The sequence below is a fragment of the Grampus griseus genome (genome assembly GCF_964374135.1).
Source record: "Grampus griseus genome assembly, chromosome: 18".
NCBI classification, from domain to species: Eukaryota; Metazoa; Chordata; class Mammalia; order Artiodactyla; family Delphinidae; genus Grampus; species Grampus griseus.
In genome coordinates, this window is record NC_139012.1 from 44960716 (window position 1) to 44974407 (window position 13692).

The following is a 13692-nucleotide window of genomic DNA, read 5'->3' on the forward strand; positions in this document are numbered from 1 at the left end:
AGTAAATAATTTTTCCTTAAAGATGTTCTAGAGCTTACTTGAAGAAAATCTTAGTTGGGCTATTTTGGGAAAAGGTGACATATCAATCCAATTTCAATTTTTGAATAAGCCAAAAGGCTTGTTTATATACTCTTATTCTTCATCAATTTTTACATTTCACATTTCTCAAGAATTAGCCCATTTGATCCATGTTCTGAAATTTTTAAATGTTTATTATTAATAAAATTATGTTTAGGTTTAATTCTATCATTCTACTCATTTATATATTTTTTATCTGCTCCATTTATTCTTTTGGCTTTATTGTTTTTATTTCATCTCATTCATTTATATTTTAACTACCTCTTTTTCTTACATGTATGTTTGCATTTTTTAAGGTGGTTGCTCTTAAGTAGGCACCAGAATTTTTTCTTTAAAGAGCCAGATATTAAGTATTCTAGGTATTAAAAGTCATACATATCTTCTCTATCACGTTTTCCTTTTAAGAAAATTCAGTCAATGGAAAATGTGAAAAGGAATTTTAGCTCATGGTCCCTACAAAACCTACCTGCATGCCAGATGTGGCCCCTGCACTGAAGCTTGCTAATTCTGTCTAGAGATTACAACATTACTTTTTAACTAGTAACAGTCTACCATCAAGTAAAATTATCCTACTTTGTGAACACTGTAAGAACCTTACAGCAGCATAATTTCTTTTACTCCTTCTTGCTCAGTCAAGAATCTTTTTAAAGAAGAATATACATGTGAAAGTAAAAAAATTATTTTATATATACCCCTTTCTTCACCATTTATGAGGCTCTTTATTTATTTCTATAGAAGCAGGCATCAATCTAGTATCAATACCCTTCAAGAGGAAGAAACTTCTTTAGTATTTTTTGTAGTGCAGGTCTGATGGCAATAAACTCTCCCAGCTTTCATTTACCTGAAAATGTCTTTATTTAGCTACATTGATAATATAAAGTTAGTTTCACTTGATAGAGAATTTTAGATTGAGATAACTTTTTTCTTTTGGAACTAGAAAACTAATATTCTATTATGGTCAAGACTCCATTGTTTCTAATAGAAATCAGTTTTCATTCTTATAATTGTTTCCCTGATTTACTATGTCCTTTATCTCTAATTATTTTATTTTTTTCTCTTTATTTTAGAATTTTAGCAGTTAGACTATTACGCCTTAAGTTACATAAATGTGGTTACTTAGTATTTACTCTTCTTACCATTTTCTGAGCTTCCTGGAGAGGTGGATGGATTTTTTCATCAAATTAGAAAATTATCTGCCAATAATTCCTCATTTTTTCATCCAACTCACTCTCTAACTCTTTCTTGGACACTAAATACATATGTATTTCAATAATTGAGAGCGCCTTACAGGTTGTAGAGTGAGTTCAATTTATACTCAATTTTTCTTTTACTCTGTGTTTTATTGCAGATGATTTCTAGTGAGTTTAATTTTTCCAAATCTCTCTTAATTTTCCCTTGCTTTATTTATTATATTCATCTTTTTCTATAGAAATTTTAAATTATTTTTCATAGTTGCTTTAATGGCCTTGTTTCCAGGTTGATTTTCATTGACTGATTTTTCTCTTGACCATGGATTACACTCTCCTGCCTATCTCCCATGTGTTGTAAATTTCAGTTGTGAAATGGACATTGTGCCCACCCCCGCCCCCCAAAAAAGTAGAAGCTAAGAAGGGAGCATTACTCTAGTTTTTAGTTATTTTTATTTTTTATGCCACAGCTATTTGATAGCTTTAAAAAAGTGTAAGTATTTCAATTTTCTATGATTTATTATTGTTTCAATGACAATGAAGATTTTTATATACTTTAAAATCCTAGGTGGAAATATGCTTTAAAATGAATGAGTGAAATACTTGACAATATGTTCTTATTCTAAATACATAGAGAATTATAAAAAAAAAAAAACCCAGAACTGAACTGTAGTTAAGAGGTGTGTTTTAAACAGTTGTTTGAATTAATCCTGAAACTTCTTTCTATTTAAAGTGGATTCAAATTAGAAGTATCAGTATGTTTATGATTCATAATATTTTTTAAAATAGAAATACTTGTGTTTTTTGTGCATATGCATATGTATGTACATGTGTATGTATATTTAAGGTTCCTTGGAAAAAGAACAAACCACAGATCTGTAACTGAGGAAGTATAAGATGAGCTTAAACCATCTTCTGTTCCAGAATTTAAGGAAATGTTCAAATAACAGAGACACATTAAAAGAAATAATGTGATGCTTACATCTGTAAGCTAAACAACTTAATAGTAAACTTTGGATGCACTTTTCTTTCTAAGAAAAATGTAAGGCAAAGAAGAGGAGGAAAGGTCAATACAAGGCATGGTTTTCATAATTTTCAAGTCAATATTTTTATATTTTATTCTGCAATTTTATCTGCTATATATTTTATTTCTACATAAGTAGAGAGCATGCTCAATGCTAACTTCAGCAAAGAGAGACATCCTTTTTTAACTGGAAAAAAAAACCCCTCAGTATATACTTCATGAATTTAAGAATGGGATTCATGATTTTAACTATTAATGCCCAGGGTGGTAACATGTTAGAAATATTTAAAATTACTTGTTTGCTACACATTTAGATGGACAATTAGTACCTAAACATGTTAACTCTTTATATTCTCAAAGTTTGACAAAATAATTGATACAGGTATCTTTAAATATTTGTTACATACTGACTAGATAAATCAGTGTCAAATCAGTTTTATCAAAAGAACTGAATATAACATTGTATGATATGAAAGTAAACTATCATAAACCAGATATATATATATATATATATATATATACACACACACGTATCTTTTCTAGAACGTAAGAAATAATATATTGACATAAAGTTAACCAGTTTAATTTTAATCATATAAGGGCTTTATTTAGAACCAGGTTACATCCATGTAGAGGAAAGTATTATGAGACCTATAGATTCAATCTTAAATAATTACATGAAATCTTCTCCATCGGCTATAAAATACAAAATACTGCTAACTCAATAAGAGAAGTACAGAAGAGTTTATACTGCTTTTAGATTTAGTGACACAACATTTGAATTAGATGTTAAAAGAGGGATGCAATGCATAACAGAAAGTAATATCTTTATAGGTACCTATATATAACTTCTATTAATGCAAGAGAAGCAGGAGTGAAAACTGCATAAATAAGTGAATGCTTGCAACCTCTCTGGAAAAATCTCTTATTAAGGTCACTACAAATTTATTTCCTTTCAAAGTTATTAAACTTTCTAAGTCCTACTCCAGTTTGTTGTGGAGTTTGACCCTGTGGGCTTCCCACACCTTCTTTTTTTTTTTTTTTTTTTTTTTTTTTTAGCGGTGCGCGGGCTTCTCACCGCTGTGCCTCTCCCGTTGTGGAGCACAGGCTCCGGACACGCAGGCTCAGCTGCCATGGCTCACGGGCCCAGCTGCTCCGTGGCACGTGGGATCCTCCCGGACCAGCACGAACCCATGTCCTCTGCATTGGCAGGCGGACCCTCAACCACTGCACCACCAGGGAAGCCCCCCACACCTTTTTTAAATCCCATTTTAGCTAAGGCAGTGCAGACTTTCTTATAGCCAGGCTCTCCTCGGATTCTTTGACTCTCACAGTCTTACTTATTGACACTTTCATTGCTTGCAGGTTTTTTTCTCAGCCTCTAAATTTTTGCCTTAACACTCACTATCAGAATCATCTTTGAGCATGGTCTTAATTATAATTTTATGGTGGCTTTAATCTAACATCTTATCTCAAATGCTTATAGAAACTGCTGACCAGATAGCTCAGGAGCATACCAGTATACCCTCAACTAAACTCAAAGTCTTCCCTGTGAGGTCTCTTTTATTTTTACTTCCCGATTGTAATTGATGCATCACCAACATACTGAATTTTCACAGGAGATATTGTCATCACTTATGTCTTCTGCTTTGTTGCCTATATCAAATATGACAAAAAATCCATCTTTCCTTTTCTATTGGACTTTGTGGTTCTGGTGGCCAGACCCTTTTATGAGGCACATCAATGCCCCCAGCACCAGTGATGTTGGCACCTAACTGCTCCCTGTTGCCCCTTCTCTGTAGAATTGCACTTGCTCCAACAAGAGCTCACTTCATGTGCTTCCTGATCCTCTTATCTCATCCCCCAGCTTCCACAACCTCCCCCTACTCTCAACCTGTGGGTGGGCCCAATGATGATGACTAATAGAACCAAGGTATAAAATACTGTCCCTTTTCCTCAGGGTATGACTAACTCTGAAACAAGTCTTGCTCCAGAGCATCTCAGGAGTTCAAGATAAAACAAGGCTGCTGCTGAGACCACATCCTTGATTTGCTCCTTCCTCTGCCCTATCCTGCTCTTCTTCTGAAAACACTCTTTAAATAAATCCTGCATACCTGAACTCTGGTCTCCAGCTCTATGTCCAGGGATCCTGATTTATGTCACTGTTCAAAATATTTCTCAGTTCATCTCTTTTTCTATGTTTATATAGTTCTCATTTCATGCCTGGGTTAACTATAACAGCTTCTTAGATCATTAACTAGTTTTTGCTGTGCCCATCTTTTGTATATTTTAAAGCTGTACCATTTTTCAGAGCTGTCTTTGTAAATTATGACAAGCAGTCTATCATAGTTGTTAATGCATTACTTCTGTAGCCAGACTGCCTGGGTTTGAATTTATTTCCACCACTTATTAAATGTATAATTTGGGTGAATGCCTTAATTTCTCCATATTGTATTCTATAAGAAAAAAGTGGGGAAAACAATTTTATTCCTTTTCAGGGCAAAATGGATCAATATACACAAAACACTTCAAACATGGCTTGGCACATAGTCAACATAGTGAGTGTTAACTAGTATTATTATTATTATTTTTTTTTTATTATTACTATTGAATTGATTATGTTACTCCTCTCTCCAAGAACCTACATGAACTTTTAATTATACACATCATTTCAAATACAAACTTCTCTATGGGATTTCAACCACTATCTATCATAACCACTTTTCTCCTACTTTTATGGCTTAATTTCCTAGTATTTTCAATACAAATTGCTCCACTTTCACTAAGCTGGTACCTTATAATTTCCACAGCCAAAAATTCTTTATTTCTCTCTTTCCCATACAATTCTTACTATCTAAAATAGTATACTTGTTCTTTTTCACTAGGTTGAACTCAAACACAATTTCTCTAAAAATATTTTCATAATACTCTGTCATATATTATTTGTTTCCTTGTTTGATTATCTCTTGCACTTGGAATCAAAACTATAAATTTCAGTTAGAGTTACTTACAAGTATAATAATTTCCATAATTGTCCTATGGGTTCTTTTTTCCTCCTCAAGAAAATTGGAAGCTTCATGAGGAAAATTATCATGCTTTATAATCCTCTTGCATCACCAATAGAGCATAGACCAATGCTACAATACGCTTTATAAATATTTATTTTAATTAATGCAAGGAAAGATGCTTCATGACTGCTGAATATTCATAGTGGGTATAAAGAGGATATTAAAATGATGTCGAATTGATGGGGAAAAAAGCAAAGCAAAATATTTCAGATTCTCTTTTCTCCTCCCCAGCCCAGTTTTACTGAGATATTATTAACACATAACGTGAATTTGATACATATATATAGTGAAATGATTACAGCAATATTTTTATGATTGTTATATCCTATTGATGGATTGATTGTTTTATATTATATAATGACCATGTTTGTCTCTTGTTACCATTTTTGACTTAAAGTTTACTTTTTCTGAGATAACTATAGTTACCCCTGCTCTCTTTTTGTTTCCATTTGCTTGGAATAACTTTTTCCATCCCTCCACTTTGACATGATGTGCGTCCTTAAAGCCGAAGTGAGTCTCTTGTAGGCAGAATATAGTTGGGTCTTATTTTTTAAGCTGTTCAGCCAATGCTATGTCTTTTGATTGAAGAATTTATTCCAATTACATTTAGAGTAGTTATCGATAGGTAAGGACTTGTGATGTCATCTTATTGTTTTCTGGCTGTTTTGCAGGTCCTTTGTTCCTTTCTTCCAGTTTTGCTATCTTTCTTTGGGAGCAGATAATTTTCTATAGTGTTATGCTTTGATTCCCCTCTTTTTTCCTTTTGTGGTTACCATGAGACTTACATAAAACATCCTATAAAAATAAGTCTATTTTATGCTGATAACAATTTCAATTGCATACAAAAACTTTGACCTTTTACTTCCACTCCTCCCAGTATTTTGTTTTGATGTCACAATTTACCTATTGCTATACTGTGTATCTATTAACAAATTACTATAGTTATTTTTATTTTTAACACTTTTGTCCTCTAACCTGTACTAAAGTGATTAACACACAACCACATTACAGTATTAGATTATTCTTGTGGCTGGCTTAGCACTAGGGTAAGCCTGGAGCAGAGACCACCAGAGTCAGCCTGTAAACTGGGAACTTGGGGTCCAGTCTGAGGGTTTGTTCTGACAAAGCAAGTCTGGTGCTGAGAAAGCAGAGAGTCTGGATCCATGGGAACCAACCAAGACTTTGGGTCCACAGGGGCAGGTCTGGAACTGGGGTGAACTGAGAAAGTGGAGATATGGGGCCTGGCCTGACACTAGAATGGATCAAAGCCTGGGTCTCTAGTAGTTGGTTTGGTTGGGCCCAGCCAGAAGCCTAGGTTCAAGGAACCCCCTTGTAATCTGGGGTGAGGGGCAGATTGGCATCCTGTGTCCATAGGAGCCCTTCTGGAGCCTAGTGCCATGGGTGATGCCTGGAGCTGTGGGAGTTGCCTGGAGTTACTGAAACCAACAGGCACTGGGACATGTTTTTTTTTTTTTCCTGAAGCTTGTACAGAACTGTTATAAACTACGAAGCTGATTGAGAGATTTAGGTGGATGTTGGATTTAATATAATGGAAAAATGAATTATTCCTCTCCCATCAAAGAATATCTGTAAATAAACTTTCCACCAGTAGAGAGAAACACTACTACTTGCCTACTCCTGAGTATTAACATCTAAGTTACTTCTAAAGTAATTTCTTAGAAGTAACTTTATTACTTATGTAATAGAGTACTTAGAAGTACTCTATTAAATATGTTTCTAAATACATCAATTCCCACTTTTAGCCTCACCTATTTCCTTGATACTTGTGCTCAGTAAAGAACATTAAAATAATAAATGTATTTTGAAATAATTAAATTCATTGTCAAACATGCACAAAAATGAAAACGGAATATGATGCCTCCTGAAATGCCCAGTATTTTGGTCTAAAGAGAAAATCTGTTTTGTCCCCATCACATATCATTTTAATTTTCATTAAGTATTCATTTGATCATGAAATGTTCACAATAAGAAGTTCAAAGACTTTATATGTTTATACATTAAAAATAATTCCAACACCTCTTTTATCCTGCCCAGCAACCCTGCTCCCAGGAAAAAGAAAAACTTTATTGACTGTAGGTTTTATATGCTTCTACACTGTTTCTATGCACATAAAATTATAAGTAACATTATTTCCAACTCAGAGGATGTTAGCTATTTGAGATTTTGTCATTTATTTTTATCCACTGCACTTACTCTTAATAATGGCTAAAGGGAGAAAAAACTTTCAATAGCTTAACCATGTTTCATTATATATCTGTGCATTATGAGAGAGTAAGCCATGAAAACTCCTTAATTTTTTACTATTGAAGATTTGACTGTCCAAATTATTAATATTGATCTTGCCAGTCTAATTTTCAGCATCTGACATCCTTTATTACAGGCAGCCTACCTATCAAAATTCCTGTTAGTATTCATGGTTTTATATTCAAGTGTTTTGGTTCACTTATTGCTAATCAGTTATTCTGGACCATTTATGAGAAGTCTATATTTATTTTCGAATTTCTCTGAGAAACTGAAACACAGATAAAATCAAAAGTTTCATTATTTTTCATGGTGAAAATGTATTAATGTGTCATCTTAAGTATTGTTAGCCTTTCAGAATTAACCTACTTAAAAATATGCCTAATAATAACTTAAGGTACCTATACAGAAATGGCATTTCATAAATAAATTGATAGTTGTGACCTACATCATGTTAAAAATATATATACAATATAGTCATCACATAAACTAAAGGTTTTATGGAGAGCCCTTTAATGGTCATAATCTGTTAAATTAAATAAGAATTGATTTGAGAGTTTCAAATGGCAAGATAATTAATATGAAAATAAATATACATACATGATCTTTATGAATGACAGTTTATGACATAAGTTTGCAGTGTATTTACTGGAAGAGCAGGAGATCTTAATGCAAATTATTTCTTTTTTCATTATTTGAACTTATTTTAACAGTCCTATATTTTTCACTGCTAATGAGTGCAACATCATATATATTTTGCCCAAGGACGATACTCAACTGTGTTAATCAAAATGTAACAGCATGACTTAAAAATCCATTCATTACTATTACTAAGATGATTATTTGTTTAAAACAAAGATCTAATTTTGCATTAATTACAGTTATTTCATTTTGCAAAAGTATAAATAAGGAGGTGCAACATGTTTCCAATTATTGAAAACAGTGCTTGCTTTTTTCAGGTGTCCCATAAATATTTTCTCACATATTTGTTAAAATATGTTTAACTTAGAAACATAAGTATGTAATTTACTTGTTAAAAAGATAGTACTTAAGTTTTAAACCATGGGGTAAGAAAATATGAATCCTTATTTAAATAAATTTAGTGGAGAGTACAATTTTTCTTATATTAAGAAAAACATAATTAATATTTAATTGATGATATTTAATTTAATATCTGCTAAATATACAAAATATTTAAATGTGTAGAATAATATGTATATAAATAATACATTGCTCAGGTATTTTAGAGTAATCTAAACCAAGAAACAAATTTATGTCTTAGTCATATGGGTTATTGCAAAATAAATGCATAATTAAATACATTATTTACAAAATAATATTAACAATCTAGATAAGAGTAATAAACAATGTAGAATATAATTAATATGGGGGAATTCAAATGAGAAATACTAAGTTATTACCAATAAAGCCAATAAAATAAGATTATACAAATTATATAAAGTTTTGTTCTTTAAAAAAAAATAAATGAGCATTTGATGTGTTAACATACTTTTGAGTTGAGTCCCTCTATCTTCTTAAACAAATATATAATTATATATAAGTTAAATAAAATATAATTATTTAACTAATGTGCAATTTAAATGAAATAAACTTAGCTACATTCTCAAATTAAAACATCTCTTACTATAGAATTTTTATCTAGATGCTATTTTGATGATAGCTCAGAATAATTTGCATATTTGCCATATATATTACAATATTGAATGTCTCCATAATAATGACAATGTAACTGCTCTCTTGCTAATGATAATGCAATTTCACAGAAGTGCTTGAAAAATAAGTGCAAATATTATATCATTAGAATTTTTGCCATAGTTAGCTGACAGATTGAACCCCATATGACTTACATGAGTTAGTTAATGTCAAATGTTCTTTCCTATGCATTTCTAGTGTATTGCTTCAAAGTTAATGTCCACATTTTAACATTGCTATCATAATAAAAATATAGCCTTATTTTTCTGGAATCCTTATTTTCTAGAATCCACATTTAGGTCCATATATATTATCTAGATAATATAATTTAATTTAAAAAATATAGGGAAAATAGGTACATTGAAAACATTTGTTATACAATTAATTAAATGGCATACAACAAGGTAGTCTAAGGTAATTTGCCCATATGTTCAACTATTTAAAATAATAAGTATCAAAAAATTAAATTAAAATTTTTTTACCTAAAATTTCAAAAATTAAATAGAAAAGCTGAATAAAAAATCAACATCAAGCTTAATGAAGTTTCAGAAGTAAACTGATATCATATCAATATGATACAAAATAATCAGATATCTAGTTCATGTATCTTAGAATTATCAATCATAAATACATAAGGGATGTTTGAAAGTGTATTAACCTTTAAATATATTGGGCCTTATGAATAATATTAGTATGTCACAAATTAAAGAATTTTTAATCAATGTAAAATAAAGATGTCACTATGAAATAGGTTGACTTTCCTATTTGAAATAAATAATGTATACCCAAGATAACCTGCCTTCCTTTCAATTTTGACAGAAAAGCATATCTCATTTCAGACTTTAGGTACATCCTCCTAAGTTAAAATTGATTTCCAATTAGTATGATTGTGAATCAATAAAATGAAGTATTTTTCAACCCTTATTAGAAGTTTTATTTTTGAATTATTTATATTTGCTTTACTTCTTAAAAAGATGACTTAAAATGGCATTATAACTCTCCACAAAAGGAAATAAACAAGAGTAAAAGAAAAATACCCAAGCTTTCTTAGAAATGTAGATTCTTAATTTTCTAGTTGCAGAATATTTTGCAATCTACATAACAGACAATCATTCTAAACATATGAATGCATATTTCCAAAAAAGACAGATTACTATACCTATGTGCAGGTATCTTTCGGTTCCCAACAATCAGGATAACATCACAGAGTTGCTGTTGTTTCAAGTAACTTTCCATTTTTCTGAAGGTTTGCTCAGCATGATGCACAGCCTGATAGAATTCTTCAGAGCTACTGGAGTCCACATCACTTTGAGGTGTCAGAGAATGGCTAGTTGCTGAGAGCCTGAAAACCATACACAAAAAGAAGAGGTTTAGAAAGTGCCACCAACTGTCCAGAACTACATACAGAATTTTAGAATTTTATAGGAAAAACCAATACATCTGTCCTTATGTTCATCATTATTAATATATCAGAAAAATGCATTCGGTGTTAAATGATTTGTTCTAAGAAGAAGTAAATGAATTGTAATTTTTTTCTCATCCTAAAGAGATTTAAAAGATAGGTTATTTGTATTTGTTAAGATAGTAAATTAGTAAACTTGAAAAACATCACAGAAATGGTAAATTACAAACATACCTATTCTAAAATTTATTACTAATAAAATGTTAATTTAATCAATTTGACATTGAGGTAGACCATCTAATTATACTATTCTAAATTACTATTCTTGTGAGGTTGTAGTAAATGTTGCCTTACAGAAGTAGGCAATTTTCATTGTGAGGAATTATAAAACATGGTTTGTAAAAAAGATTGACAAAAATTTTAAAGTAAGTTGTTTCATATTCTATATCCAACTGATTAAACAAAAACATATACAATGTATTAGCTCAGTATTAATATATACTTAATCATATATATATATATATATATATATACATACATATGTATATATATGTAAAATACTTTAGGATTTCACAATGTCCATGATACTTAAGTTTGGCTACTACATGTATTAATATCATAGACTGTTTCACAATGAAGACTTTAAGATACCATATTTCATATCAAGAAGACTCTCAATATACTTAGATGCATGATAGGCTCAGCAAACCCAATCAAGTGCTCTGATAATAAATCCTTAAAACAACTTACAAATGAAAATTTATTAAGTACATAACAATAATAATGAAGTAAATGACTTATTTCAAGATAAGTAGTAACATGGAGAATTTTGCTTCCAATTACAATGCAATAACATACTGCTGACTAAACCCCTCACCAAGGACACCAAAAAAAATTACATATAATATCAAAATAACTATTGGAATATACTTATAGCTACTAAGGACCTGAAAGAACAAGATCCCAGAAATAAGCTAAACTCATGGAAGTCAGCTCAAAATTCTACACAGCTTTTTCTTTCCTCCTCAAGGTTTCTACCAACTGTAAGCAGCATATTCTGAGAAGCTCAGAAGCTAATAATGTGGCAACTAAGAAGAACTTCTGGTGGTACCATGGGGCTTGGGGGAGGAATGGATATTGGAATTATAGGCCTCAAATATAGCCAGAACTTGAGGGCAAATGAGGGGACATAAAGAAGGAAAGTTCAAGTAAGGCCTATTTTGTGCCACCTTTCCCCTAGTGGTATTTGCTTATTCCTAACTGTGCTAGACAAGCAGAAAATAGTTTAGGTGAGGTTGAGAAGTTAAACAGAGTTTGAAAGATAAAAATTTGAATTTAAGGACCAGCAAAGACAGGGGACTGTGGTATAAAAATGGGCTTTCAACTGAACTCCCTGAAGAACTATATCTTAGAGATCAGGGAAAGTGGAAATAGACAAGATAATAAAAAGGGTGAAACCTAGATTTAAATAAATGAGATCTCTAATTGCATTAAAGTGATCTAATGTAAATGCCAGCAGTCAAAATAAACCCTCTTTAGAAAGAGTTAACTTCATCCAGACTCTATTATTTCATTCATATATATGTATAAATACTTGACATTAAAGAAAAAAATAGCAGGCCTATAGAGAAAGAAGACATAGGGAGAAAAACAGATATTAGAAACATGTTCCCAGGTGCTTCAGATATCTTTAAATGGATGGATCCACAGTTGGTTATTCAGTAGATGTAAAAATAATTGTCATTAATATGTTTTAATATATATGACAAGCTGGAGGATTTCACAGAATATTAGGCTCTATAAAGATAAAATGGAAATAAATAAGGAAATTGAATTAATGATTTTGGTAAATGCACTGAGCTGGTAGATTGAATGCAAATGAAGAACATAGTGATTTGAAAATTAACTAGAAAACATTTAAACTAAAATATTGAGATAAAAAGATAAAAAACAATAGTTTGGAAAACAAATGAAACATGGTAAGAAATTATAAGATTCATGCAATTGTAGTCTAAAAAGCAGGGGAGAGACATGATGGGGCAAAGGCCATCTGAAGAAATAATGGCCAAGAGTTTTTGAAAATGTGTTAAAGACATCAAGACACAGATTCAAGATTCACTATACACCCCATGATAAAACAAAGAAAACTACACACCACAGTAAAGTCAATGAAAAACTTAAAAGAAAATAAAAAGGCTTCCACCAGAGAACAGAAAAAGTGATCATTCTCCCAATTCTTTTAATGAGGCAAATATAACGTTGATACAAAACCTAAAAAGGATGTTACAAGGAAGGAAAATTAATGGCCATTGTCTCTCCTAAATATATTTATAAAAATCATAGGCAAAATATTAGTAACCAAATACCTTATTAAGAATGTTGTAGCTTGGGAAATGTTATTGGGAAAAAAATTTAGTATACTTTATTTTCAAGTCACTCAAGTTACGATGGGTGCAATATTAGAGCAAATAGTGAAAAATAGAATATCTTTCACTTTCAGTTTTAGAGCTTGGTGAGACCATAGACATCAGATGAAACAGGGCATAGAATTTGACAGGATTTATTCAAAGTCAAAAAGCTAATTGCTGTCAAGATAACCTTCTTTTACATAATCTAGGTACATTAACAAATCTTGATTATGACATAGACATGGTCTTTTTCTGAAGAATTTGAAAATAATTTGAGAATAAGTCTTAAAAGAACAGAGAGCTGGAAACTAGCCTCAAAAATAATTCTTTTTAGAGTTCATGCTCATGCCTAGATTTTGTACCTAAACTTTCTCATGTTTTGTTTCTCCATATTATATATGAAAACAATTCACTTCTCTTGAAAGTTAGTTAATCTGCCAGAGTAATAGTTATGTTGGTGTGTCTCTATTTTCTCCTTATAAAGTCACTGTCACAGTGCTTACATGTTTCCTTATAAATCATTTCCTGATCTCAGAACTGAGTAGGGTTT

At 31.2% G+C, this 13692-nt stretch overlaps 1 protein-coding gene across 2 annotated transcripts in view; it reads right to left on the bottom strand.

Annotated features, from left to right (window-relative positions):
• The window catches only part of KLHL1 (kelch like family member 1), a gene marked incomplete at its 5' end in the record, with an annotated part of 376374 nt that overhangs the window by 217583 nt on the left and 145099 nt on the right, over positions 1 to 13692 (bottom strand). Inside the window, one exon of one of the 2 annotated variants that reach the window (XM_082675721.1) lies at positions 10492 to 10674. The exons of the other annotated variant lie outside the window; for it this stretch is intronic. Coding sequence (XP_082531847.1) covers positions 10492 to 10674 — 183 coding nt within the window. The remainder of the gene's footprint in view (positions 1 to 10491; positions 10675 to 13692) is intronic. 2 annotated transcript variants of the gene reach the window in all.